This window comes from Panthera pardus, unplaced genomic scaffold (genome assembly GCF_024362965.1).
Source record: "Panthera pardus isolate Hobbes unplaced genomic scaffold, ASM2436296v1 HiC_scaffold_3, whole genome shotgun sequence".
NCBI classification, from domain to species: domain Eukaryota; kingdom Metazoa; phylum Chordata; class Mammalia; order Carnivora; family Felidae; genus Panthera; species Panthera pardus.
In genome coordinates, this window is record NW_026526876.1 from 45,591,407 (window position 1) to 45,614,682 (window position 23,276).

Sequence of the window (23,276 nt, forward strand, 5' to 3'; positions counted from 1 at the left end):
AGGTGGCTAAGATACACAAAGCCCTAGTGTAGGCACCTCTGCTTATGAGTCAAGAGCTCATTCTGCAGTGGTGATTCTGGGCATTTCTCCCACTATTTTGGTTGACTGTGTGCACACTGTATACATTAAAGAATAACTAATAAAAAGAGAGTAGGTGAATTTTACCTTTTATAAAACCTAAGTTCTAGAATTTTCACATTGCTTCATTTTTATAATCACCACAATACTGAGGTAAACAGGCAGAGTGTTATCATGGTTTTACAGATGGAGAACAAGAAACTTAGGGTATCAAAATGGGGATATTGATAGGATTCTTTGTGGAAATTTAAGTAAATAAGAATTTATGGTAAATTTTCATTCCAAAACAAGTAACTTGTCTTGACCAATAACAAAACCCCCTACTAGGCCAAAGGAGAGAGGGACGGGCCCAACTCCTACAGAGGCATAAACTAACCAGACCAAGACCCAGCAGCCACCAGTCTCCAGTTACAGGAAGCAGCAAACGTGAGTAGGTGGGGGAGAGAGGGCCAGGGTTACCACTGACTGGCCTAAGGTATAGGAAGAGCAGCAAAAAGAAAACAAAAAGTGTGTGTGTGGGGGGGGGGGGGGGGAGGGGTGTATTAAACATGATCAATGGGCAAAGAATACTTATGAAGTCTCAGGATTTCTTTCAGGGGACACCTGCTGTGTCAGGTCTAGAGAGCAAAAGTCTGCACGATGGGGTTCCCTAGACTCAGGACAGCAGACCTTCCAACAGGACCCAAGGAAGCACACTAGAAAGGCTGCAACTCTGGAGCCTGAAAGATGGGTAATGGAGAGCAGGAGGGCTTCTGCTGCTCTGGGAAGGTGCTTACAGGGTTAAGGGGGTTTTACTGCACCCAAGTAAAAGGAAGGAAGGAGGAGGTAAGGCGTCTGTCATGGGCTTAAGAACTTTCCTAGAGATTCGTGTTTATTGGCATTTGACCCAGAGTCTTGCCCATGGGTAAGGGCATAGACCTGGGCTCTGAGTAGGAAGACCAGTATCCTACCTCCCATTCAATTCAGTCTCTGTTAATCCACCAACCCAAACCACCCCCACCAGTAGTCCAAAGGTAAAATGGCCCAGGGACACGCTGTGCTCTCAACAGTCTGCTGAGTCTCAGAACTGGATGGTGGGGAGTATCTGAAGTTCCGCCCCCTTAGTTCCACAACAAAAAATAAACAGAGGCAGGAGGTGGGGCAGAGGCAAGACGCTGGCAGCCATGCATCTTGCTAGGTCTTTATAGCTGTGTCTCTGGATTTGTAGGCCACTCCTCGACTTTTCAGCTCTCGCACGATTCCTGTGGCAGGAAAAGAAACAGCTCTGTGAGGGAGGAAGATTCCAGAGGATAAGAAAAGTCCCTCTACTACCACTTTGTGCGAAGAAACGTGTTCCTAAGCAAAGTGGAGTTCCTAGACAGCTCATCAATGATCCTGCCAGGTTGGCTTGTTACCACTGAAGATTCAGGCAAGTGTCTGGCAATGACTTGGTAAAAATGAGAGAAAAACAGAAGACACATTGTAGTCATTGAAACCAAGGGTTCTGGAGCCGAAATGCCTGGGTTCAAATTCTACCTCCTTACTTAACTAGCAGGTGACCTTGGACAAGTTATTTAACCTCTCTGTGTCTCAGTTCCCTCACAGAGGTGTGAGGACTAGCGTGCAATCACAACAAGGACTTCCTCAGAACTTGGCACAGTAAATGAGTATCAGCTGCTATTATGATTATTATTACCTTGGGGTAGGCGACCAGTGACTGACACTGCATACACACCCGGCTTAAAGTTACCTAAGAGAGAAGAAAAGAGATGGCAGTGAGAGTAAGTTAAGTCTAAAGACCAAATGGAGGTTTAAGCTCAAAACGAAAGAAATGCTGCAGCGCCGCGAGAAGAGCAATCACCTCTTTTGGCTACAGTGTTAAATGACAGGGGACAGGACACTCTCGTCTTTCTCACTCTGAGGACACATACCCAATGATTTAAGACTCCCCCACTGAACCCAAGGGACAGAAACAACACAACTAGGAGAAGGAAAAGGAGAAGGGAGACACTTACTGACTCGCTGCCACTTAGACACCCAGCTGTCCTCTGGACTCATCATCGCAATGATTCTGGGAAAGGGAAAGAAACAGAAGTCAGGCTGAGCCTTGCCCACTAGAGAAGAGCGATGGAGGAGACTGCCCACGTTACTCTGTTACAGGCCAGCAAAATAGTTCTGGGAGAGGAAACACAGGAAAAAGCCAAGTATTGAGTCTCTGCTAGAAAGCAGGGGAAAGGGACTTCTAATGCTGCGAAGGAGCTGACCCAAAGTTAGTACTGAAAAAGTTTCTTTGCCCGCCAATCACAAGTCAGTCATCATCCCCAAAGGACTAGCTTCACCAGGCTCAAAAACATCTTTAGCCCAGACTCCCTGAGAAACCAGCTCTTCTGATTACAACCAACATGACCACTAGGGGGCTGGCCTTAATGCAAAGGCAGAGGGTGAATGAAAACAATGGGCCTCCTACCAGAAGTAAGTTAGACTGGGCCAAGATCTGCCTCTAATGAGCTGTGCAGCCTAACACACATATGAAGCTCAAAGACCAAGCTAATACATGAAAAGCACCTAGCACAGAATAGGTGCTGAATAAACACTGACTCTCCTTATTATCCTAATAGTTTTTCCTAGGATACCTCTGATTCTAGAGCACAGGCAACAGAAAGGCTACTGAAGAGCTAGAAGCCTGCCTTTTGGGCTTGACATGTAAATATCAGGTACTTTCAGAAGCTTACAGAGGTCATTTCTGTCATTCGTTGATTCAATCAAATGCTTAGTGATTGCCTATTGTGACAGGTCTGTTCTAGACCTGACATTTGTTGATTACCTCCTCAATAACCATTCCCTCTTCTCTTGGCAAGAATCTTGGATTCTTATTTGGGGGGGCCTTCCTCCCCATCCAAATCCTACATTCTCAGTCATACACTGAGTGGAACTGATCCCATTCTCCAGGGTGGTTACGTAGGGTAATACTTGCCCTGGCCTGGCAGACTGATGTGCAGCAGACACATATGCAGGCCATTCTCCTGACCAAAACTATATTCTCCTCTGTCCTTCACAACCAATCTTTCTAGCCTTAGAGTGTCTGTTACCCAACCTTATGATTCAATCTAAACAGAATTCCCACCATTCTCCAAACATACCCTAGTTGTCCCACCCCTGATTTTGCTCAAGTCATTCCCTTGTTTAGAATGCTTTTTCTAAAATGCTGTCTCACCTCAACCTCCTCAAAAAACCTGCACTTCTTTAAGAGCCTGATTCATATGCTATCTCCTCTGCTTCTGGCTGAGTTCATCTGGCCTCCCTCTGATCTCCATTAGCCTTTGATATACCCATTCTCCAAAACCTAATATGCACAGGGAATACACAAATAACTCCAACAACTCAACAATAAAAAGCCAAATAACCTGATTCAAAAGTGGGCAAAGGACCTGAACAGACATTTTTTCTGAAGAAGATACACAAATGGCCAATAAGTACATCACAACTGATTAGCAAAAGACATCACCAATGATTAGGGAAAGACAATCAAAACCACAAAGAGATATCACTCCACACCCAATAGGGTAGCTTCTATCAAAACCAAAACAAAACATAAAACAAAAAATAACAAGTGTTGGGTAGGGTGTAGAGAAACTGGTGGTGGGAATGTAAAATGGTGCTGCCACTACGAAAAACAGTCTGACGGTTCCTCGAAATACTAAACACAGAACGCAGCAATTCCACTTCTGGATATATATACCCCAAAGAAGTGAAGGCAGGGACCTGATCAGATATTCGTAAAGCCATGCTCACAGCAGCATTATTCATAACAGCCAAAAAACAGAAGCAACCCAAGTGTCTATCGACACATAGATAAAATGTGGTATATACAAAAATGGTATTATTCAGCTTAAAAAATGCTTCTGACACGCTACAATATAGATAAACCTTGAAGACATTACACTAAGTGAAATGAGCCAGTTACAAAAGGACAAATATTGTATGATTCCACTTATACGAAGCACCTACAGTATACTTCAAATTCAATCGCTTCTCGGCCTTTTGGCTAAGATCAAGTGCAAATTCATACAGAAAGTAGAATGGTAGTTGCCTGGGGCTGTGCGGAGGGGAAATGAGGAGATGAAAAAAGTTCTATAGATGGATGGTAGTGATGGCTGCACAACAGTGTGAATATACTTAATGCCACTGAATTCTACACTTAAAAATGGTAAATTTTGTCACACATATCTTACAACTTAAAAAAAAAAATTCTAACATGCAAAACTTTACACTGCGTCTCTTACTATTAATACATCACTGTGTGACTCTTGACATTCTTCACAGCAGCCAACACAGTATGTTACCTGTAAATGGGAGTTCTTTTATTCATTTGTTAGCAATTTTGTTACAGTGCAAACAAATAATCGAAGGGACTGAAGATTCTGACTATGCACATGCATGTGTAGGAAGTAAGATTCCATGACAACATCTTTTTTGCCCAATTCTTCATGCTTCCTTAAAGGAAATCAAAGAAGGGATGGAGTTGGCCCCATCTTGAAGGTTCAGCAAGTACTGGGTTTGAGCTTAGTCGGTGTGTAAATCTTCAACTGGCCTGGAGACCAAGAGACACTTTAAAGTATCTCCTGAACCCCCCAAAAATACTGCCCTTTGGCTCCTACCTTGGGGGAAAAATGGAGACCTGGCTAGTTATGTTACTCTCACTTCCCTTTCTCCCCATTGGACAATCTCACTAAGGGAAAACTTTTCTTACAGGTTCTCTTAGACATATCTAAAGGGAACAGCTTTCGGGCAATAATTTACCATTACTCTACCTGACCTTCATCTTCAGAAAGGATCTTCATGCATTCAACAAACATTTATTAGCCATTTGCCACCTTCCAGGCCCTGTGCCAAATCATGGTGCACAAGATAAACATAGTCCCTACCAACAATGAGCTGACTGTCTTTAATGAAGAACTGTACGGCAGAAATATAATGAAAACCACACAAGTCATTTTGAATTTTCTAGTAGCCATGTTTATGAGTAAAGACAAAAAGATGAAATGAACTTCAATACCATATCTCATTTAACCCAGTATATCCAAAGAATTATCACTTTGGCATGTAATTAATATTTGAAAAATTAAAATATTTTATATTCTTTTTTCTCGTTCTAAGTCTTGTCAATCTAGTGCATATTTTGCAGTATGAGCAAACCTCAGTTTGGACTAGCCACATTTCAAGTGCTCAATGCCACACATAGCTAGTAGCCACTGTACTGGACAGCACAGGACTACTATGTCTCAAAATAACTTTGAGAACAACTAGGATTATGGTCTCAAAAGTCTGCCTCACATTTACTTGGTGGGGTGGGGTGGGGAGGGGGTGGGTGTAACAAAGGACTCTAAAGGGTCTTACCCATCAAAGGAAGAACTGGTGCAGTCATATACCATCTCCCGGTTACCCTTCATCTGAAGGTATGCATCACAATTGTCACATCCGTCATATTCAAACTGGTCTATAGTCTAGGAGAGGGAAAAGAGGGAGAAGGAGTGAGCATAAACAAGGCCAAAAAAGGAAGTAGCTTTCTCCATACTTCTACCTGGTCAAGTAGAAGCCTCCCTATGTTGGCTCTGTCTCATCAGATTCCCCACCCACCACTCCCACAGCCCCATTGCTAAAGTTCCACCCTCACAGTCCTCCCTCTCTTATTACCAGCTATGTTTTACCTACTCCTTTCCCTAGTCTCCTCAGGGTCAGGCATCCTCTCCGACTACTCCCTCAGCTGCAGATCCCCACCCTCCTCTGAATCCCAGTGGCCTTCGGCTTCAACAGAAGTTCACTGAATGTCGTTAAGGATCAGACCTGTGTGCTGAGGATTCAAAATCATGTAAGACTGCCTGCGTTCCTCCCGACTTAAACAACGGCCTCCAGCAGCTTCCCACATCCCCTGCCAACCCCCGGGGTCCTGGACCTTACTTTTCTCTTCGCTATCCCCCAGCTCCGTTCCACCTTTTCCCCCACCTTGATACCCCATCGCCCCTACAACCGCCTCCCCGAAGGACACCTTGACCAGAGAACACAGCAAACAAGCCCGTAGATGCCGTAGGTCCTTCGGCACCGTCTCCAGGGCCATCCTCTCCGACAAATGAACAGCAAAGATTTGGGCCACGGCCTCCTCAGCCGCAGGAAGTAAACAGCGATTTACCCAGAATGCCTCCCACTTCCGGTTTTCCGCACTTCCTGTTCCGGTGTGGGGAGCCGCGGACTCACGCCCCTCTCTCTCTCTCCCCCGCCCCCCCCCCCCGGTCAAGGAGATGGTTTCTCCCGCCTGGAGGCGGGGCCGGCCGGGAGTCACCTGGGCCGGCGCGCGCACCCGCCACCTGGGCCGGCGCGAGGGCGAGGCCGGGAAGGCGGTTGCGCCTGTGGGTAGGGCCCGTGGGGGAGGGGTGGCGCGGCTGGCGCCTGCGCGGGAGCGCGCCGCGGCTCCGGCCAGAACTCCCGGCGGGGCGGGCCGTTTGATCTAGGCCGCTGGCAGCCGGCCGCCGGTCCCCTTAGGAGGATCCCAGGTGTCAACCGAGATTCTTTTTTGTTTTCCCGTTTTAAAAGCGCAGGGCCAGAGTCCACTGTCTCCATCTGGATTATCTCTGCAGAGAGGAAAATCAGGGACAGCCCCTTTCTTTCCTGAGAGCAGTGAAGGGTTTCCATTCGCCGTCCACGGGAATGCTGGCTTGTGAGCCCATGGCGGATACCAGGCCCATTATTTTTTAAAACTCTTTACGTACTTTCCTTGTTCCAGCTGATAATTTGTTTCGTGCAGCATTTAGACACAGGTCCTTTACTTCAGAATATCTGTAGGGGATTGGAGATTGTGTTTTGTTTTGTTTTGTTTTGATTTCACCCTATAGCAAGCTGGATGTTTCTTTGCTCTCCTGTTCAAAACTGGGCAACAGACAATGACCACCCCCTAGGAAACCTGTCCTGGAGAAGCAGAGGGGAAAATGTGCTTTGTGAGGATGAGAGCAGAGGCTGCCCCAGGCTCTGTGGAATTCATACCAACATAGCACCAGCTCTTGATCCTCAACCGTAGTCCCCTGGGGAGGCAGAGCACAGTCATTTGTGTTTATCAGAATTGGAGCTCTGGGATAGTTTCAGTAGTTTCAGGCCCTACTGTTCTATCCTCCCAACCAGGCGTCCCAACTGAAACAGCTTTTTCAAGGTGGGGGGCGTGTGTTCAGATGGGTTCTGTGACTGGGGTTAGAATGTTCCCTGTCACTGGATACTTTCCAAACATACTTTCACGCTTATCTCATGGGAGCTCTGCAACCACTCTGTGAAGTAGGCCTATTTTATGGGTGGAAAAAAGTGAGGCACAGAATATTTGCCCAAGGTCACAAAGTCACTGAAGCATCGTAAGAATGTGTGAAGTGAAAAGTACAGTAAGTCTGATAATGACTGGACCACAGTGAGAATCTTGTCATGCTTCCCCCTTCCCTTATCTCACCAAATCGTTTTTAGGGGCTTACAAATCAATTCTTGTTACCTAGTCTACCACTCTGTCCTGTCCTTTCATAAATCAGAGCCTAGCCTCTGATACCAGAAATAATTTATTTCTGTCAATGGAGAAGATGAATTTGTTACCCTGAATGACAGTCATGAGAGAACAAAAACCACAAGACCAGACCGCATTTATGGATAAATATATTAGCAAATAAATACATTTCTCAACATAGTGCCTGATTCAAGCGTCTTTCTGTCTGGTTCAGATATAAATACCCATGTGGGTGCTTCGGTAGGTGCTAGTTCCCCACTGACTTTGAGGGAAGAAGATTCCCAGGTAGGGTCCTGTGCCCACTTTGCTCCCACATTCACATTCCAAATGGGATAATGCCTGAGGAGCCAGCAATGGTCAAGCTGCCCTGGGGTGAATGTCACCGTCAGGAGGCCCCTCAGCCCTTGCCACTCAGTACCAGCTACCCAGGCCAGATATCCTGCATGCACACCTTCCTGGGCATCCCTGGCCTATATGGCTTATAATGGGAAGCTGGGCCTTGGGGCCATCTAAACCCAAATGTCCCACCTTGCTTTTCCTTTGTTCTCCCGTTTCCCATCCCTGCTCTGAGAGAAGACCCCCAGATTCATCGTTGTCCCTGTTCAGCTGTAATTCTGCCTTTTCTACCTTCATTCCATCCTCCCTTTTCTAGACGAAGTTCATCAGAAATCCTTTTCTTTCCATCTACTTTGGGACTTTGAGATAGGCAATCTCTAGAAAAGAATTATTCCCTCCCCACTGCCACCCCCCCCCCCCAATACCCAAAGGAACTGGGAGTTGCTGGAGAGAGAAGGGAGTTTGAAAGTCAGAGGGTCCATCCCAGGTTCTTCATGGTGCCAGAACATGGTGCTGGGACACGACTCCACACCCTGGCTTCCCACAGTCTCCCCTCTGACTTAATAGAGTGGATCTGATAATTAAGAACAAGAAGGGAAAAACATTCTCCCTTATGCACCAGGGTAGGCACTGCCTGGAGAAGCTGCAGAGCTTCCCTTTTTAGGGCTCAGGCCTCACCTATGTTCTTGATCCTTTTGCAAAGAAGGAAAATAAGAGCCAGGTTGCTGCTGATGCAGCAGCTTTACCGAGGAGTCAAAGCTGGTGTGCAGGACTCACCCAAGAAAGGAGGTAAGAAGGACCCATTGGCAGGTATGCACATGAGACTTGGGATGAGGAAGACCTGCAGGGTCTGGGGAAAGGAGCAGCACCTTTTCAACACCTAACTACCCACACCTAGCTTCCTGCTCTCCCTTAAGGAGCCAGCCCACATAGGCAGTAGCTAGTTGCCAGGCTGGACACAGACTTGCTGCCCTGCAAATGCGTTCTGCACGCAGGGTCCAGAGCTGGGAGCAGGGAACACTTCCTGCCCCCCCCCCCCATCACCACCCCTCTTCCAGAGGTTCCAGGAAGTATAGCAAAAAAGAGGGGTGTTTTCCGAGGTCCTTTCTTCTCTCAGGAGCATGACTCTGTGCCAGACAGGGCCCCCAGGTCAGCCGGAGCACACTTGGTTGAAGCGAAGTCTGCGCATCTCACACAGCCTGTTCGCACAGCTCCTCAAGCTCCTCCTCCTCCGAGCCTGCGTTTACAGAGGGAGAGGAAATTGGTCACTGAGTGTCAGGCCAGCCTCTTGCTTGTTCCACCTGCAAGACAGTATGGCTGGCAGGGAACCACACAGGGTGGGAGCAGGGAATGTGTCCAGAAGGGGCAGTTAGATCGAAAGCTGGGAGGGGTCCCAGTTGGGACACAGGGAAGAGGGGGGGAAGAAAAGCTAGAGAAAGAGAAACATATATAGCAACCAGTGTGTTACAAATACTTCCTATTCATTCATTAACCCAATTAATATTTATTAAGCACTCATGAATCTGGCCTGTTACCACACAGCAAATAGAAGACCAGAAAAAAAAAAAAAAAAAAAGCAGGAACCTGACAGTCTTGTAGAAGAGAAGGTGTGCATGCAAAGGGAAATTCTGCCAGTGAGACAGGACTGGGTCCTAAGACCTTTCCTGGGAAGGGGACAGATCATGTTCCAGTGGAACAATCAGGAAGGGCCTCCTGAAGGTGAAGATAAATGAGCTGGTCCTGCAGAAATACGTAAGAACTCAGTTTATGGGAATAGGAAGGCAGCAGAATATTCTGGGCTATAGGAACTGAACAAGTATTTACTTGGTTTGACAAAAGGATGGAACAGGGAAGAACAGGAAGAACAGGAAGGGGAAGAGGGAAAAAAAAGGTTGGGAAGGAAGATGGGGGCTAGCTGGTGCTAGAGCCTTGAAGGCCAAACCAGGATGGGTTTTTCTTCACTGTGGACAAAAGAGAACATTTGGAAATTTCTGGACAGTTTATTTGAGGGTGATGAGCCTGGCAGCAGTACGTGAGCAGGGTAGCTGTGCTGCATGACTCTGTAGGACACAACACTGTATGTACAGTGCCCAGCCTTCATGGACCTGTAAGAGGGGGAGGAAGGGTAGGAGGCTCCTGCTTCCATCTTTAGGCTGCATCTAAGACACAGGCAGGGGCCATCAGTTTTGAAGAAGGTAAAAAATGCATCAAGGATACATTTAACAGAATCTGGCATTGATTGGATTCGAGGAGCAGGAAAGAGGGAGACATTGAAACAGGTTCTGAGTATGGGAGAGAGGGGAAGTGGTGGTCTGGGACCAGCAGCACATGACAGGGTCCAAAGGGAATCATCAAACACATAGCCAAAGCTTACTTTACCTGGTTCTATGGAAGCAATTATTTTCTCTACTGTAACTGTTTACATGCCTATGACCCCACAGACCTGGATCTCCTGGTTGACAAGTTCCATGTGTTCAGAGCCTAGCCTGGAACCTAGCATAGAGCAAACATACAGTGCAGGAAGGAAAAAGGAGGGAAGAAGTGAATGAATGAATGGTAACAGCTCTAGATCTTAACTATTGGGTTCCTGGACTGTGAGGTCTTACGTTTCAGGACCTTTGGGTCCCCTTTTGGGGTGGCTGGTGATAGCTGTAGGCAAAGAGCTGTGTCATCCACACTATGGGAGAAGATGGGGAAAATGGGGAGGTAGGGGGCTCTGAAGGAAGAAGAGGAGGATTTGAGCAAAAAAACACCAAGTTAAAGTTGAGGATTTATATTATCACCGTTGGTTGTAATACAGTATCAGGGATGTACTGAGGCCCCAGGAAAATGAGGTCAGTCTTATTAACAAGGGTGCTTAGAAGGGAAGCCTTAGTTGTTCTTTTACCCCCAGGGGGAGAGGAGAAAACCTAAGGACCCACAGCGTTGCTCAGAACCATCTGTGATCTTTTTTTCTTTTTCTTTCCTTTTCCTTCCTTCTTTCTTTCCTTCCCTCCTCCTTTCCTTCCTCCCTCCCTTCCTTCCTTCCTTCCTTTTCTCATTTACATAGCTCTTCTCATATGGCCTAGGATTATGGATCTGCAATTATTTCTCCTACAACACCTCATATTGCCTAGGATTATGGCTATCAGTAATTTTCCATGCTCTCCTCAAGAGCAAGGAACCCTTTTTGCCTTCTTTGTATTTAAAGCTAATAATTGAACTGTGTGCATTGGTACAGCTTTACTAATTATTAAAGTATTGAAACAATTATATTGGAGCTGTTGTCCCAAACAACCACAAGTGCCAGATTTCTGATGTTTCATCCACACTGTATTTCCCCTGAGACCGCCCTATGATCTGGCAACTAAAGGAGTAATACCTGGCCGAGTCAGAGTGCTTCAGCCAGCATCTTATGCTATGCCTGTTGTTCAATATTTTGAATGTCGCCCCACTGCACCCTTCTCAGCTTCTGTCAATCCTTTGTTGGCTGACTTTACCCATCCTGCAATAACCCCTAGTATCCTCTCCCCACCACACCCTCTCCCCCTGAAAACTCACCAGGCTGGGCTGGCGGCACCTGGCAGTGTGGGTAAGGGCATGACCTGCCCTCCAGGGTGCCACAACTCCATTCACAAGGCCCTTCCCCAGGTGGGTGTGGTTCCAGGGACTGGCGTGGAGTCAGACACAACCACACTGGCTGTGAACTTGGGTAACAAGGGCCTGGGGTTTCTGGTAGCAGCCTCCTCTCCAGGCCTGGAGGTCCAAAGATCAATGGATGGGCCTCTGGGGACCAAGGGTATGCCAAGCTGGTAGCATAATGGGGGAAAACCTGGCAAGTTGGGTGTGCAGTCAAGTCCTGGGGCCGAGAGGCTGGGGTGGGCTCTGAGAGGCACCCTCGCCTTTTCCTCTGTGGATGTCGAACAGGGAGGCTGGATTTCTGCAAGTGGAAGAGGCTGCTGGGACTGGGGCTGGAGGCATCAGCTGGGCCTGGGGCTGCTTCGATGAGGGCCTTGGGCCGTTGTGGATTGGGGAGCTGTCCTGAAGGGGCAGCTGGGTTGGATCTGGCAGCTTGCTGATCAGGGGAAGGCGGCTCTGGCTGGGGCTGTGTCCGAGGAATGGCAGGCCTGGACTGGGGCAACCCAGTTTCTGGGCCAGGCTTCCGGCCATGCCACTGGAAGCGCTTTTTGTAGTGGTGGTGCCGGTGCCGGTGGTAGTGGACGTGGCTGGAAACCTGGGTTTCTCCTGTGGGTACCACTGAGTCCAAAGAACGGGGCCGAGAGGTCACACTAGGCTGGGTCTCCTCCCCCCGGGGCTCCCCTTCAGGGCTGCAGTACACCAAGGGGTCAAAGTCACTGCTCAGGGAGCTGCGGAAGGTAGAACTGCTGCCATGGATGCCCTGCAGACTGATGTCCGTGCAGTTGACCACTGAGTCACTTGAAGAGCCGTGACAGGGCCCCGAACTGGAGTCACTGGCTGGCCCATCTGCCATGTAGCCACTGCGTTCCGTACGGTAGCTTTCTCCAGAACCGCTGCTGTCGTGAGGCCTGGCCCGGCGTGGGGGTGCTGGGCAAGCGGAGAGGTGCTGCGAGGTGCATCGGAGACGGCCTAGCCCCCAGCCCTGCGCGTAGGGATGCTGGGCCACCGCCAGGCGCTGCTGCTCGCCCGGAGCCCGAGGATGTGCGGCTCTGGGGAGACGGTGGTGCCGGGGGCCTGTGCCTGGCTCCTGCGAGGTTGGGAAGGGACCAGATCGCGGGGGCCGAGCCACTGCACTCCGGGAAGGGCCCAACAGGTATGCAGCAGGTAGGTGGTAGTGGGCATGGCCGGGATGCTGGCGAATGAGGTGGAGTCTCCGGCCTGGTTCCTGATAAGATCGAGAGTGTCCCAGAGACTGGGAAAACGAATCACCCTCTGGAAGAAAGAACCAAGAGCATAGGTGTTTGACCCCACAAACCTACGGAGCGTGCATTCAGAAAAGTGTGGCTGTAGCACCTATTTGAGCCCACATAGCCTGTGTGTTCGGTCAGAGTTGAGGGACCAAGGACATTCCTAATCTGCCTGTGCCCTGGGACGCCCTGGCTCCTTCCAGTCCATCTATCTCCCTGGAAGTTCCACTGTGTATGTCCATCCCTGCTCCTCCCATCAGCCCACCTGGGGCTCTTTGACCCAGGGCCACCACCAGTCCATAGTGCACCTTTGGGCAGATTGGAAAAAGGCTCTCCTTCCTCAAGATACTTCACTTTCATCTTTTAGAAAATTTTCATAATATCCTGGTTTTGTTAGAATAAGATACTTTGTTGCCAGAAAATCAGAATAATAAATATACAAACCACCCAGATTTAGAATCAACAAAGTTGTCATAAAGATACAATGTTTAAAGTAATGAAGATGTCTACATCTTCATTATGTATGTATGGCCCATTATGTATGAATGGCCCTCCCTGCCCTTCACAGGAAGCACTCTTGAGCAGTACACAGCTTAAAGAACTATTATGGCAGACCTGCTTTCTCCTCAGCTTCAAGACAAAACCATCCCTCAGAGAGCAACCTTGTTCTAGACCCATCTGCCTGCACATAGGGGAGGACTTGGCCCACCTCCTACCTACGATGTTGAACATGCAGAGAGGGCAAGTCCGATGCTGATGTAGCCAGGGGTCCACACACACACGATGGAACTCATGGAGGCAAGAAATGACCCGCAGCTCCTAGAGAAAACAAGGGGGTCCAAACCAAAGTTATCTGTAGGTTCAGGAGTAACCAGGATTTCCCTGACTCCCTCTGGCCTCTCCTTTTTGCCCTCAGCTTCTTGTAAAATACCCCATGGTAGAATAGAAAGAGTAAGGGGCTTTGGTGTCCGGTAAACCTGGATCTTGCCACTTTAGCTGCATGAACTTGGGCAAGTTTCTTAACAGAAATGCTCTAGTTTTCCGCTCTAAAATGAGTATGAAAAACTAACCTACCCCCACCCTGCACTGTCATGAGGCTAAAATGAGATAATACATCTAAAGCACCCACTACAGATCCTAGCACGTGGTACACACTCAACGAACAGTAGTTGTCTTTCCCTGGAAGACCAGGAAAATAACCAGACCTCAGTGCTGTCCCCTACCTCTGCCTCATTGCAAATACACGGGACACAGATGCAACCAGGGCACCCACACCTGCCCGAGTGCCTCCTCCAGCCTCCCAAAGTCCAGCTGCCCTCCCCAGCCTGGTCATGGAGGTCGCCCGCAAGCCCTGCCTTACCTGGCCCTCAGAGAACTCCTCCAGGCAAATGGCACACACAGGGGCTGAGCTACAGCTGCTACTTGAGTCTGGCCACTCAGCCCGGGCCCTCCTGCAGCTGGCCTGGTACCTCCTGGTGGCCAGCTGGCTGATGGCCCAGGCTGTTCGCTGTTGAAGGGGATCCTGAGAAGAGGGGTGAGGCTCAGAATAGGGCAAGGGCTCCTCTTCCCTCACCCCTGGACCTCAAGTTTGTGCTTGGCTCCCAGTCACCCAGTTAGATCATATGGCCGATTGACTACTCCTAGGAGTTTGTCGTCTTCAAGCTCATACGTGGCTCTGCCAAGCAGGCTAAGCCCTGCCCACCCCACTCCCCCATTCATACCATCAAGCTTTCTTTTCCTTGATGACCCATGGGAGAAAATTTTCATCCAACTGCCTGCTTGACATCTTTGCTTGGATATCAAATAGGCCCATCAAACTGAATTCCTAATCCCATTAACCACCGAACCACATATCCATCCTACCGCCTTAAAATGTAAGTCAGATCATGGTACTACTTCTGCTCAAAACTCTCCAATAGCTCCCATTTCACCCAGAGTAAAAAAACACTGTCCTGCCAATGGCCTACACAGTCCAGTAAAAGGGGCCCCCATGGGCCCTCTGTCCTCGCCTCCTGCTCTGTCCTCTCACTCACTGCACTCCAGCCACATGGCCCCCTTGCTGTGGCTCAGACATACTGGACACGCTTTTGCCTCAAGGCCTTTGCCCTTACTGTTTTCTCTGTCTCGATCATACTCTCCCCAGATATCTGCACATATCACCCCCTCACCCATTTAGGGTCTTTCCTGTAAATGTCGTCCTCTCAATAAGGCCTTCTCTGGCTTTGCTTTTAAAAATTAACTCTGTCCGGGGAGCCTGGGTGGCTCAGTTGAATAAGCATCCGACTTTGGCTCAGGTCATGGTCTCACAGTTTGTGAGTTCAAGCCCCGCGTCAGGCTCTGTGCTGACAGCATGGAGCCTGGAGACCACTTCGAGTTCTGTGTCTCTCCCTCTCTCTCTGCCCCTCCTCCACCCCTGCACGCACTGTCTCTATCTCTCAAAAATAAACATTGAAAAAAAATTTTTTTAATAAAAATTAACTCTGTCCTTTTACATTCCCTTTTTCCTCTTCCATTTTATTTTTCTCCTGGGAACATGTCACCATCTAAAATACTACATATTTTACTTACTTATTTTGTTTATTGTCTGTCTCTTCCCATGAGAATGAAAGCTCCCTGAGGGATCTTTTTGTTCACTGCACAATCCCCAATACCTGAAACCGTGCCTGGTCCATACGAGGAGGTCTCTATGTTTGCTGAATAAATAAATGAATGGGCAAGCTGATGTGGAGAGGCTGCTGGAGATCAACAAGTCAGATGCCAGGGTGTTTAGATGTAAAGTATTTCAAGAGCATAAGGGCATCTTCTTTCCTCACTTCTCCCTTCCTGCTCTTTACCCTCCCATATGCATAAATGTGCCACCTCCATCAGGGAGCCCACCCTGCTCACCGGCCTGTTGTGGTGGGGGCGGCATCGGATGCGCAGCACTGAAGCCAGGATGACCACAAAGATGGTGCCCACCACTGTCAGGAGGATCCACACATCATAATCTGGCTGGAGGAGTGAGCAGAGATGGAAAGAGTCATATTTCTGGAAGGAGTTGGGCCAATTTGGGAGAAATTCAGGTGCTCGGGAGAGTGAAGACTAGAGATCCCCATGAGTCTTCCAGCAGAGGGGATGAGGTGAGGAGGAACCTGCAGGTGGGGTTAGGTGGTCCCTGTCTGCCCAAGGTCAATCATAGGAGAGGGTCCTCCAGGTGTCAGCTGTGAGAGGTACTATCTGAAGACCTGTGTGCTTGGGAAAAAGAGGAAAAGGACCCTCTGCAAAGTGGAAGCCACCCAGTGCACAGCTGGGTGAGGTTTCTAGCTAGTGGAGAAACACCAGCCAGGGTGTCAGAGGCTAGGGGGTCAGGGTTTCATTCTGGCTCTGCTCCTCTGTGCCATGAAACCACAGAGCTGAAAACAACTTTAGAACTCAGCTGGCCAAATTGATGCATTCTGCAGATGAATCCCAGAGGGGGAAGAAACCTGTCCTGAGGCACACAGCTGGTGGATAAAGTTGAACTATAGGGTTTCTAAACTCTCTTTAGCTCCAGGAGTCTAAGGGCTCTCGATGGGAGTTGCCACAGAACAAAGTGGCAGTGAGAACGGGCGCTAGGGCAAGGCCTGGAGATCTGGCGTGCTTACCCAGGTTGGGGGCTCCTTCAGCTCAATCCTAACATGAGCCTTTCGGTTCTTGTACACAAACTCCATCAGCTTCTCGGCATCTTTACCCCAGATTAACACCACTGGCCAAGTCAGCCCCAGGGGTTGCTGTAGCTGTGGGAGGGAAAGTGCCCACGAGGGCTGTTATGTCCTGACTTGTCTTTTCCCAGGTGACTTTATCTCCCTCCACCCAGCTCCCTCAGACACCCCAATGTCCCTGGGTACCTGCTCAGCAGCAGCTCGATCCTCAGTGATGTCAAAGAGGACCGCGCTAGCTCCTCGCTCCCCTGCCATCCGGGCCTGCAGGGACACACAGCAGAGGTCCAGCTGAGGTCAGAGAAGGACACGGCCCATCTGTCCATCCATGCCCCGGCCTCACCCCTCACACGCCTGTCCCTTCCTGGGACGTTGCACACACTGCATCTTTGCACACTCAAATATAACATGTGCGATCCGTGTCCTGCCCTCAGCTCACCCAGGTCCCACTGCCTTCAAGGACAACATTCAATCCTTCGTTCTGTCATGGAATAAACCCATAACAAGGGTTTAGTAGGAGTCAGGTAGTGGACCTGGCTCTAGAGCTAAGGACAAATAAGACATTGCCTGGCCCTCAAAGTACCACAAGTCTGCCTTCACTAAGAAGTGTGAGAACAGAAGGGAGTGGCCAGAACCACCACAAACCCCCACCCCAGGGAGTGGGGGGAGGGTGACCAGTCCCTGGAAAGGGAGGGAGAAAAGACAGGTGGAGAACTCCTTCAGAATAGAACTGGGCTTTCCAAGATCCAGCCCTGCCTGACAAGAGGAGCCTACAGGGCATCCCCTCAGCTCAGGCAGAGTTTCAAGGGCCTGGGACCCTGCCGTCACCCAAGGTCTCTATGGCAGAGCCCAGGCTCAGCCCATCTCTTGATCTCTTTCTCCCTGCCACACTTTTCCTGGCTACAATTCAAGGACTTAATGGAGTCTCTGTCCAGTGCTTTATCCCTCATCCCTTCCCTGAAGGTGGCACTGGAGGCTGGGTGGGGAGGGACTGAGGGGCTATTACCACAAGGACACAACTGTGCAGGTACGCACATGCACGCTTGCCAGGGCTCCAAGAGCAGGGTCTAGCCAACCAGGCAGAGCAGAGCAGAGCCAAAAAGAAAGAGAGAGAAAAAAAAAAGCAGGAATCTAGAAGCTGGGTGTGGGGTAAGAGAACTGAGATAAGAGCCAGGAGTGGGGTGGAGGTGCAAGGGCAAAGGAGCCACAGACAGATCCTGCCTTGCCTTTGTGACAGCCTCCCTGCCCAGCACAGCCACTCTCCAGCCTTTCTCCCCACAGCACAGGCTCATCTTGCCTTGGTATCAGGCTGGGACCTCGTGCCCCCAGGGCCCTGCTGAGTCTTTGCGGCCTTCCTGCAGGCACTGAAGGAGTTAATCCCTCTGCCAGTAGTGGTGGCAGGAAAGGGAGCCAGGGCTGGGGCTTACTCACACTCTTAGGGCTTTGATCTCTGCTTTCCTTCCCGGAGAGAGCCTGTCCGGGCAGGTCTCCTGCCAGGCAGGCCAGGGGAGCAGCTTGCTCCAGCTCCCTGCTCCCTACTCCCCAGGAGGCAGCAGGGGCCAGAGGGCCCCCTCAGAACTGGCAGCCCACAGGCAGGGGAGCCCAGGAAGAAGGTGGTGGAGACACTCGAGTGGGGCCCTGTTTTGGTCAGAAGAGTAACTTTCCCCCTTCCTCCCTCTCTCCCTCCCTCCTTGAGCTGCTGAGGAGCTAGGCTGGGCCCTCTACCAGCACCCAGGCCCAGCCCAGGCCCAGGCTCGCCAGCCTAATTGACTGGAAATTCACAGGACTCTAGAATGGTATTGCTGAAGAAATTGACAGGTCACAGCCTTCATTGTCCTCCTGCTCATTTACTCCCAAGAAGTCCAGCCCAACTAGGTGACCCCAGGCAAAGAGAAACTTCTGAACCCTCCAAGCCAGGGTATGGGAGCCACACCAGAGGAAAAGGAGAGGGGCTCCCACTGCTAATGTCATAGTCTAGAACTTGGCCAAGGCATGGGGAGGTCACCTCAGTAGTCAATGAATTGAGACTCCTGGATCCAACATGCTGACAGGGCCTCATGTGTCTCATGCCCAGATTGAGACCCTAGACCCAGCCTGGCCTGAAAGAGCATGAGAGAAGGGCACAGACTTCCTTCTCCAGAGATTTTCTTACTTACCAACCCCTCTCTCTTTGAAGGACTGGGGTAGGAACAGTGGAAAGTAATTACCCTGATGTTCAAACACCCCAGCCCATTACAGCCCATAATTACAAAGTTGTAAAAAAGGATCAAAGAGAGAGTACTGGCCAACAGGGGAAACAAACAGGACTTTCAGGCAGTGGGTACCTGTGTTCAGAGTTCTAGGAACAAAAAAGCACGATTTGGGGCCAGATGGCAGCCCACACTGGGGCTATCCATGCTTCCCTCTGGTCCACCTGCCCCCAAGAAAGTGGGAGAGAGGGAGAAAAGAAAGCACTTCTTGGGAGACCGGAATCTGGAAGGCAGAGACAATAGGAAGGCCCTCTGCATGGGAAGACTCAGCTTTAGAAAAATTACCCAGAGATCTCTTTTGGGGCTGCAAAGAGTCAGCCATCTCTCTAGGGGCAGCAAGCAAAGCTGCCCACGGCCTCTAGCAACCAGGACTAGTACACTCTAGGACTCATACACTACCCTCTGTACCTCTCTGGGCTGTAGGTTTTCCTCTCCAGACACAGTGACAGTCTCTGTAATCTCCTCATCAAAGATTGGCTAAGTACCTACTGTGGCCAGGGCACCAAGCCAGGGAAGGCCAAGCCCTCTAGAACAGCTCATTATCTAGTTGTACATATCCATATGTACATATCCATAATATATCCAAAGACATATCCATAATATAATGCTGATAACATTCCAGAGTACAAATGAATGAAATAGACCAGTAGTTTTCAAACCTTTTTTCACTGCAGAAAGCCCATCCCCCACCACACACACACACACACACACACACAATCTGACGCAAATCTTCAATACACAAAACAGATAAGACTCAGCTGAGTTTGAGGATGGGGGTGGAGTTAAGAAAGAGCCTTGGTTTCCCCCTCCCCACAAAGCACCTCCCTGAAACCTGGCATGGACAGAGACCCTGGCAGTGTGCCAGAAAAGAGGCATCCCTCCATAATAGGCTAGCTGGGCTGAGCCAGTCAGGAAAGATTCACTAGAAGACGTGGAATTCATCTGGGCTTGAAAGCAAGGGTAGGAGGAAGTAGAAGGGATACTAACCTTTACTGAGACCCACTCTGCCCAGACTGCTCAGGTTTGAGTCCTGAATATGCCACCAACTATTAGCTGTTAGACTTTGGGTATGGTACTTAACTGCTGTGTGCCTCCGTTTTCCTTTCTGTAAACTGGGGATTATAATAGGCCCTACTTCACAGGGTTGTTTTGTGGGCTGTATAAGTTAATCCATGCAAAGCTTTATGCTAGTACCCAGCACATAGTAAGTGTCCCCTAAGTATTAGTTATTGTTATATCAGCTGTTACTATATGCTTTGGGTATGTGATTTCATTCACTCTTCACAAAAACTCTATAAGACAATTATCCAGTTTTGAGTTGAGGAAACTGAGGCTCAGAGAGACTGGACAACTTCCCCAGGGTCACACAGCTGATCAGACCACTGATCTAGTCCAGGCATGAGGTGATAAGGGCCTGGGTAATCACGAGGATGGCTGTGGAGTTGCTAATAGAGAAACAGAAACCAAGTTGGATGACTGGATCGGGGGAGGGAGTCAGTGGTGGTGACAAGAATGGATGAGTCCAGAAAAATTATGGTGAGGGTTTCAGAGAAGATCAAGAGAGGAAAGAATGAAAGAAAAACCCCAATCTTGTTAAAAGCATAGGATGATGATGCCAGTGACGACAACAGTGGTAATTGTAATCATTTATTCAGTGATTACTATGTGCTTAGCATGGGAGCTTCCATCTGTACTGTCTTATGGAGCTTCCATAAGAGCTTCCATCTGTACTGTCTCATTAAATCCTCATAACTGCTTTATGATATAATCCCATTATTATTCCCCTTTTACAGATGAGGAAACAGGGGCCCAGAGAGGTGAGCTAAAATGTCTAGGTCACACTGAGGAGCAGTGGAGATGGCAGGCTTCAGACCCAGGGCTGTCTGGGTCTCAAGAGCCCCAGCTCTGTTGATGGTGATGACATCACTACTACTGATGGATATTCCAGAGCTGATTGAGGTTAGAATTTTTCAAACTTTTATCACTAAAACCCACCTTTCCCCTCTGGCTTCTGGGAACCATATGTTTTTTTAACATTTTACCAAACTAACTGAATTCATTATGTACAATTCATTTTCCTATGAGATAACTTGTAACCAAAAGCAACATACAAATATTTTAGTTAAGCTTGTGGGACTTATGAAACATTGGAAGTAGCTCAAAGACCTCCATTACTACCCTCACAGACCTCCTTTGAGCCAGCAGATCTCAGGTAGGAGCTGCTTGGTCAGGTCAAAGGATGAAACTCAAGGGAAGCCTTGACCTGACCAGTTGGAGAATGTGGGGCTAGAGCCATCCTGTCCCACCGAGGTGGGGGAGAAGCCAGGTATGGAGAAGCTGAGCAGCTAGTGAAGGAGGAGGAAGCATGAGCAGTGACCACAAAGGCTGTGGAAGAAAAACAGGTCCTAGGGCAGCAGCTTAAGTGCCTCTTCTAAACCCCTAATGGCTTTTTGTTCCTTTGTGCATTTTAGCTCAGGCACTATTTGGTAGCTGACAGACATCATTTTCATCCTCACAACAACCACTGGGGTAGAAAATAAAAGTCCCATTTTATGGTGGTGGCCCAATAAGGTTAAAAAGAGCACCGACCGGGGCGCCTAGGTGGCTCAGTCGGTTGGGCGGCCGACTTCGGCTCAGGTCATGATCTCGCAGTCCGTGAGTTCGAGCCCCGCGTTGGGCTCTGTGCTGACAGCTCAGAGCCTGGAGCCTGTTTCAGATTCTGTGTCTCCCTCTCTCTGACCCTCCCCTGTTCATTCTCTGTCTCTCTCTGTCTCAAAAATAAATAAATGTTAAAAAAATTAAAAAAAAAAAAAAAAAGAGCACCGACCACACGTTCCTTGTTTCCTAGTGTCTGTGCACAGGACTTATTCCTCCCACAGCACTGTGATCCTCCAGGGGGCGAGACGAAAACCTCCTACGTGGACAATGTCCTGCCACGTTGCCCAGTGTTCACATGTGTGTGAAATGCATACACTGTTTTAGAAGAACAGCAGAGCATCTCTGAGCCCTTCCTCTCCCATCTTTCTCTCCTCTCCCACCTCTGTATCTCACACACTCACACTCACTCACACACACACATACACACACTCACACCCACTCACACACACTCCACACTCACATTCATACCACGTAACACTAGGCACTCATCTACCAAATGAGCAAATGAATGACATTTGCCCACATTCTGTAAAGCAAGGGAAGTGAAATAGCCCAAAGCAGGGTACCTTCAACCTAACAAAATTCTGCTGCCATCAAGGACCTGCCCAGTCTTACACAGAGACAACACTCTCCAGATCCTCCACGTGTGCTGGCCCCGACCGCCCACATCCTCCGTAGCCCTCTTCTGCATCAGCGTGGCCTGGGCTGGGAGAATATCTCCACCCACCTGTGGGTGCCACAATCAGAACCCCGCCCACATCTTTCCCCCTCCATGGGACCAGGTAAGAGCCCAGGCTGTTTCCTTGAGACTCATGGCTCAGGAAATAGCCCTCAGTAGGATCTGGAAACCAGGGAGAGTCTGGGCCTGAGTACAATGAGCGGGCACACTGGTTGGGACTGTCACCGTCCTCTTTCCCCACACCGGGGAGCTGGACCCTTTCCACCAAATCCACCTGACTGTGCCACACAGAATCTAACTATGCTCTGGCTTATGCCACCAGGAGAATCTTTTCACATGCTTTCAGTGTTCCTAGCCAAAATGGGAGGCAACAGAGCAGAGAGATTAAAAGCCCAGGTTTGAGAACTAGACAAGGCTCAGTTCAAATCACAGCTCCACCCCTTCCCAGCTGGGTCACCCTGGCAAGTTAAGTTTTTTTTTCTTTTTCTTTTTTAGTTTATTTATTTACTTTTTAGTAATGTCTACACCCAATGTGGGACTCGAAATCACAACCCTGAGATCAAGAGTCACATGCTTCTCTGGGACACCTGGGTGGCTCAGTCGGTTAAGTTGGTTAAGTCCAACTTCAGCTCAGGTCATGATCTCAGAGCTTGTGAGTTTGAGCCCTGCATCAGGCTCTGTGCTGACAGCTCGGAGCCTGGAGCCTACCTCAGATTCTGTGTCTCCCTCTCTCTCTGCCCCTCCCTGGCTTGCACTCTTTCTCTCTCTCTCTTAAAAATAAATTTTAGGGGCGCCTGGGTGGCTCAGTCGGTTAAGCGTCCGACTTCGGCTCAGGTCATGATCTCACGGTCCGTGAGTTCGAGCCCCGCGTCGGGCTCTGTGCTGACAGCTCAGAGCCTGGAGCCTGTTTCCAATTCTGTGTCTCCCTCTCTCTCTGCCCCTCCCTCATTCATGCTCTGTCTCTCTCTGTCTCAAAAATAAATAAACATTTAAAAAAATAAATAAATAAATTTTAAAAAACATTTTTAAAAAAGTCACATGCTCCTCTAACTGAGCCAGCCATGTGCCCCAGTTACTTAAGTTTTCTGACCCTCACTTGCTTCACATGTCAAATAGAGAATAAAATGTCTAGCTTTCCTGATTGCCATGCAAAATAAAGGGGATAATGTATAAAGAATCTGTCCCATGTGGCACATGGTCAGCACACAGAAAACAGTAACTAAC

At 49.1% G+C, this 23,276-nt stretch overlaps 2 protein-coding genes across 4 annotated transcripts in view; both read right to left on the minus strand.

The window, feature by feature from the left end:
• Positions 1 to 915: 915 nt before the first annotated feature.
• Positions 916 to 6,254, minus strand: SUPT4H1 (SPT4 homolog, DSIF elongation factor subunit). The gene is made up of 5 exons (XM_019415633.2): positions 6,104 to 6,254; positions 5,455 to 5,561; positions 2,073 to 2,128; positions 1,754 to 1,807; positions 916 to 1,319 (listed from the first exon to the last, which is right to left on the minus strand). The coding sequence occupies exons 1-5, from the start codon at positions 6,170 to 6,172 to the stop codon at positions 1,252 to 1,254; spliced, it is 354 nt and encodes a 117-aa protein (XP_019271178.1). The 5' UTR covers positions 6,173 to 6,254; the 3' UTR covers positions 916 to 1,251.
• Positions 6,255 to 7,722: 1,468 nt separating this feature from the next.
• The window catches only part of RNF43 (ring finger protein 43), a 65,080-nt gene continuing 49,526 nt past the window's right edge, over positions 7,723 to 23,276 (minus strand). For all 3 annotated transcript variants that reach the window (XM_019415631.2, XM_019415630.2, XM_019415632.2), the window contains 7 exons: positions 16,656 to 16,730; positions 16,413 to 16,544; positions 15,676 to 15,780; positions 14,150 to 14,311; positions 13,506 to 13,608; positions 11,465 to 12,814; positions 7,723 to 9,161 (listed from right to left, as the gene is read on the minus strand). In XM_019415631.2, coding sequence (XP_019271176.1) covers positions 9,115 to 9,161; positions 11,465 to 12,814; positions 13,506 to 13,608; positions 14,150 to 14,311; positions 15,676 to 15,780; positions 16,413 to 16,544; positions 16,656 to 16,730 — 1,974 coding nt within the window. In that variant the 3' untranslated portion in view covers positions 7,723 to 9,114. The remainder of the gene's footprint in view (positions 9,162 to 11,464; positions 12,815 to 13,505; positions 13,609 to 14,149; positions 14,312 to 15,675; positions 15,781 to 16,412; positions 16,545 to 16,655; positions 16,731 to 23,276) is intronic.

Excerpts from the sequence above, each read along its gene's own strand:
- SUPT4H1 (XM_019415633.2), bottom strand. The coding sequence starts at position 6,172 with ATGGCCCTGGAGACGGTGCCGAAGGACCTACGGCATCTACGGGCTTGT. Across the intron at positions 2,129-5,454 it reads ACCAGTTCTTCCTTTGATGG|AATCATTGCGATGATGAGTC; the intron begins GTAAGACCCTTT and ends TCCCTTTCCCAG. Across the intron at positions 1,320-1,753 it reads CACTGGTCGCCTACCCCAAG|GAATCGTGCGAGAGCTGAAA; the intron begins GTAATAATAATC and ends TTCCTGCCACAG.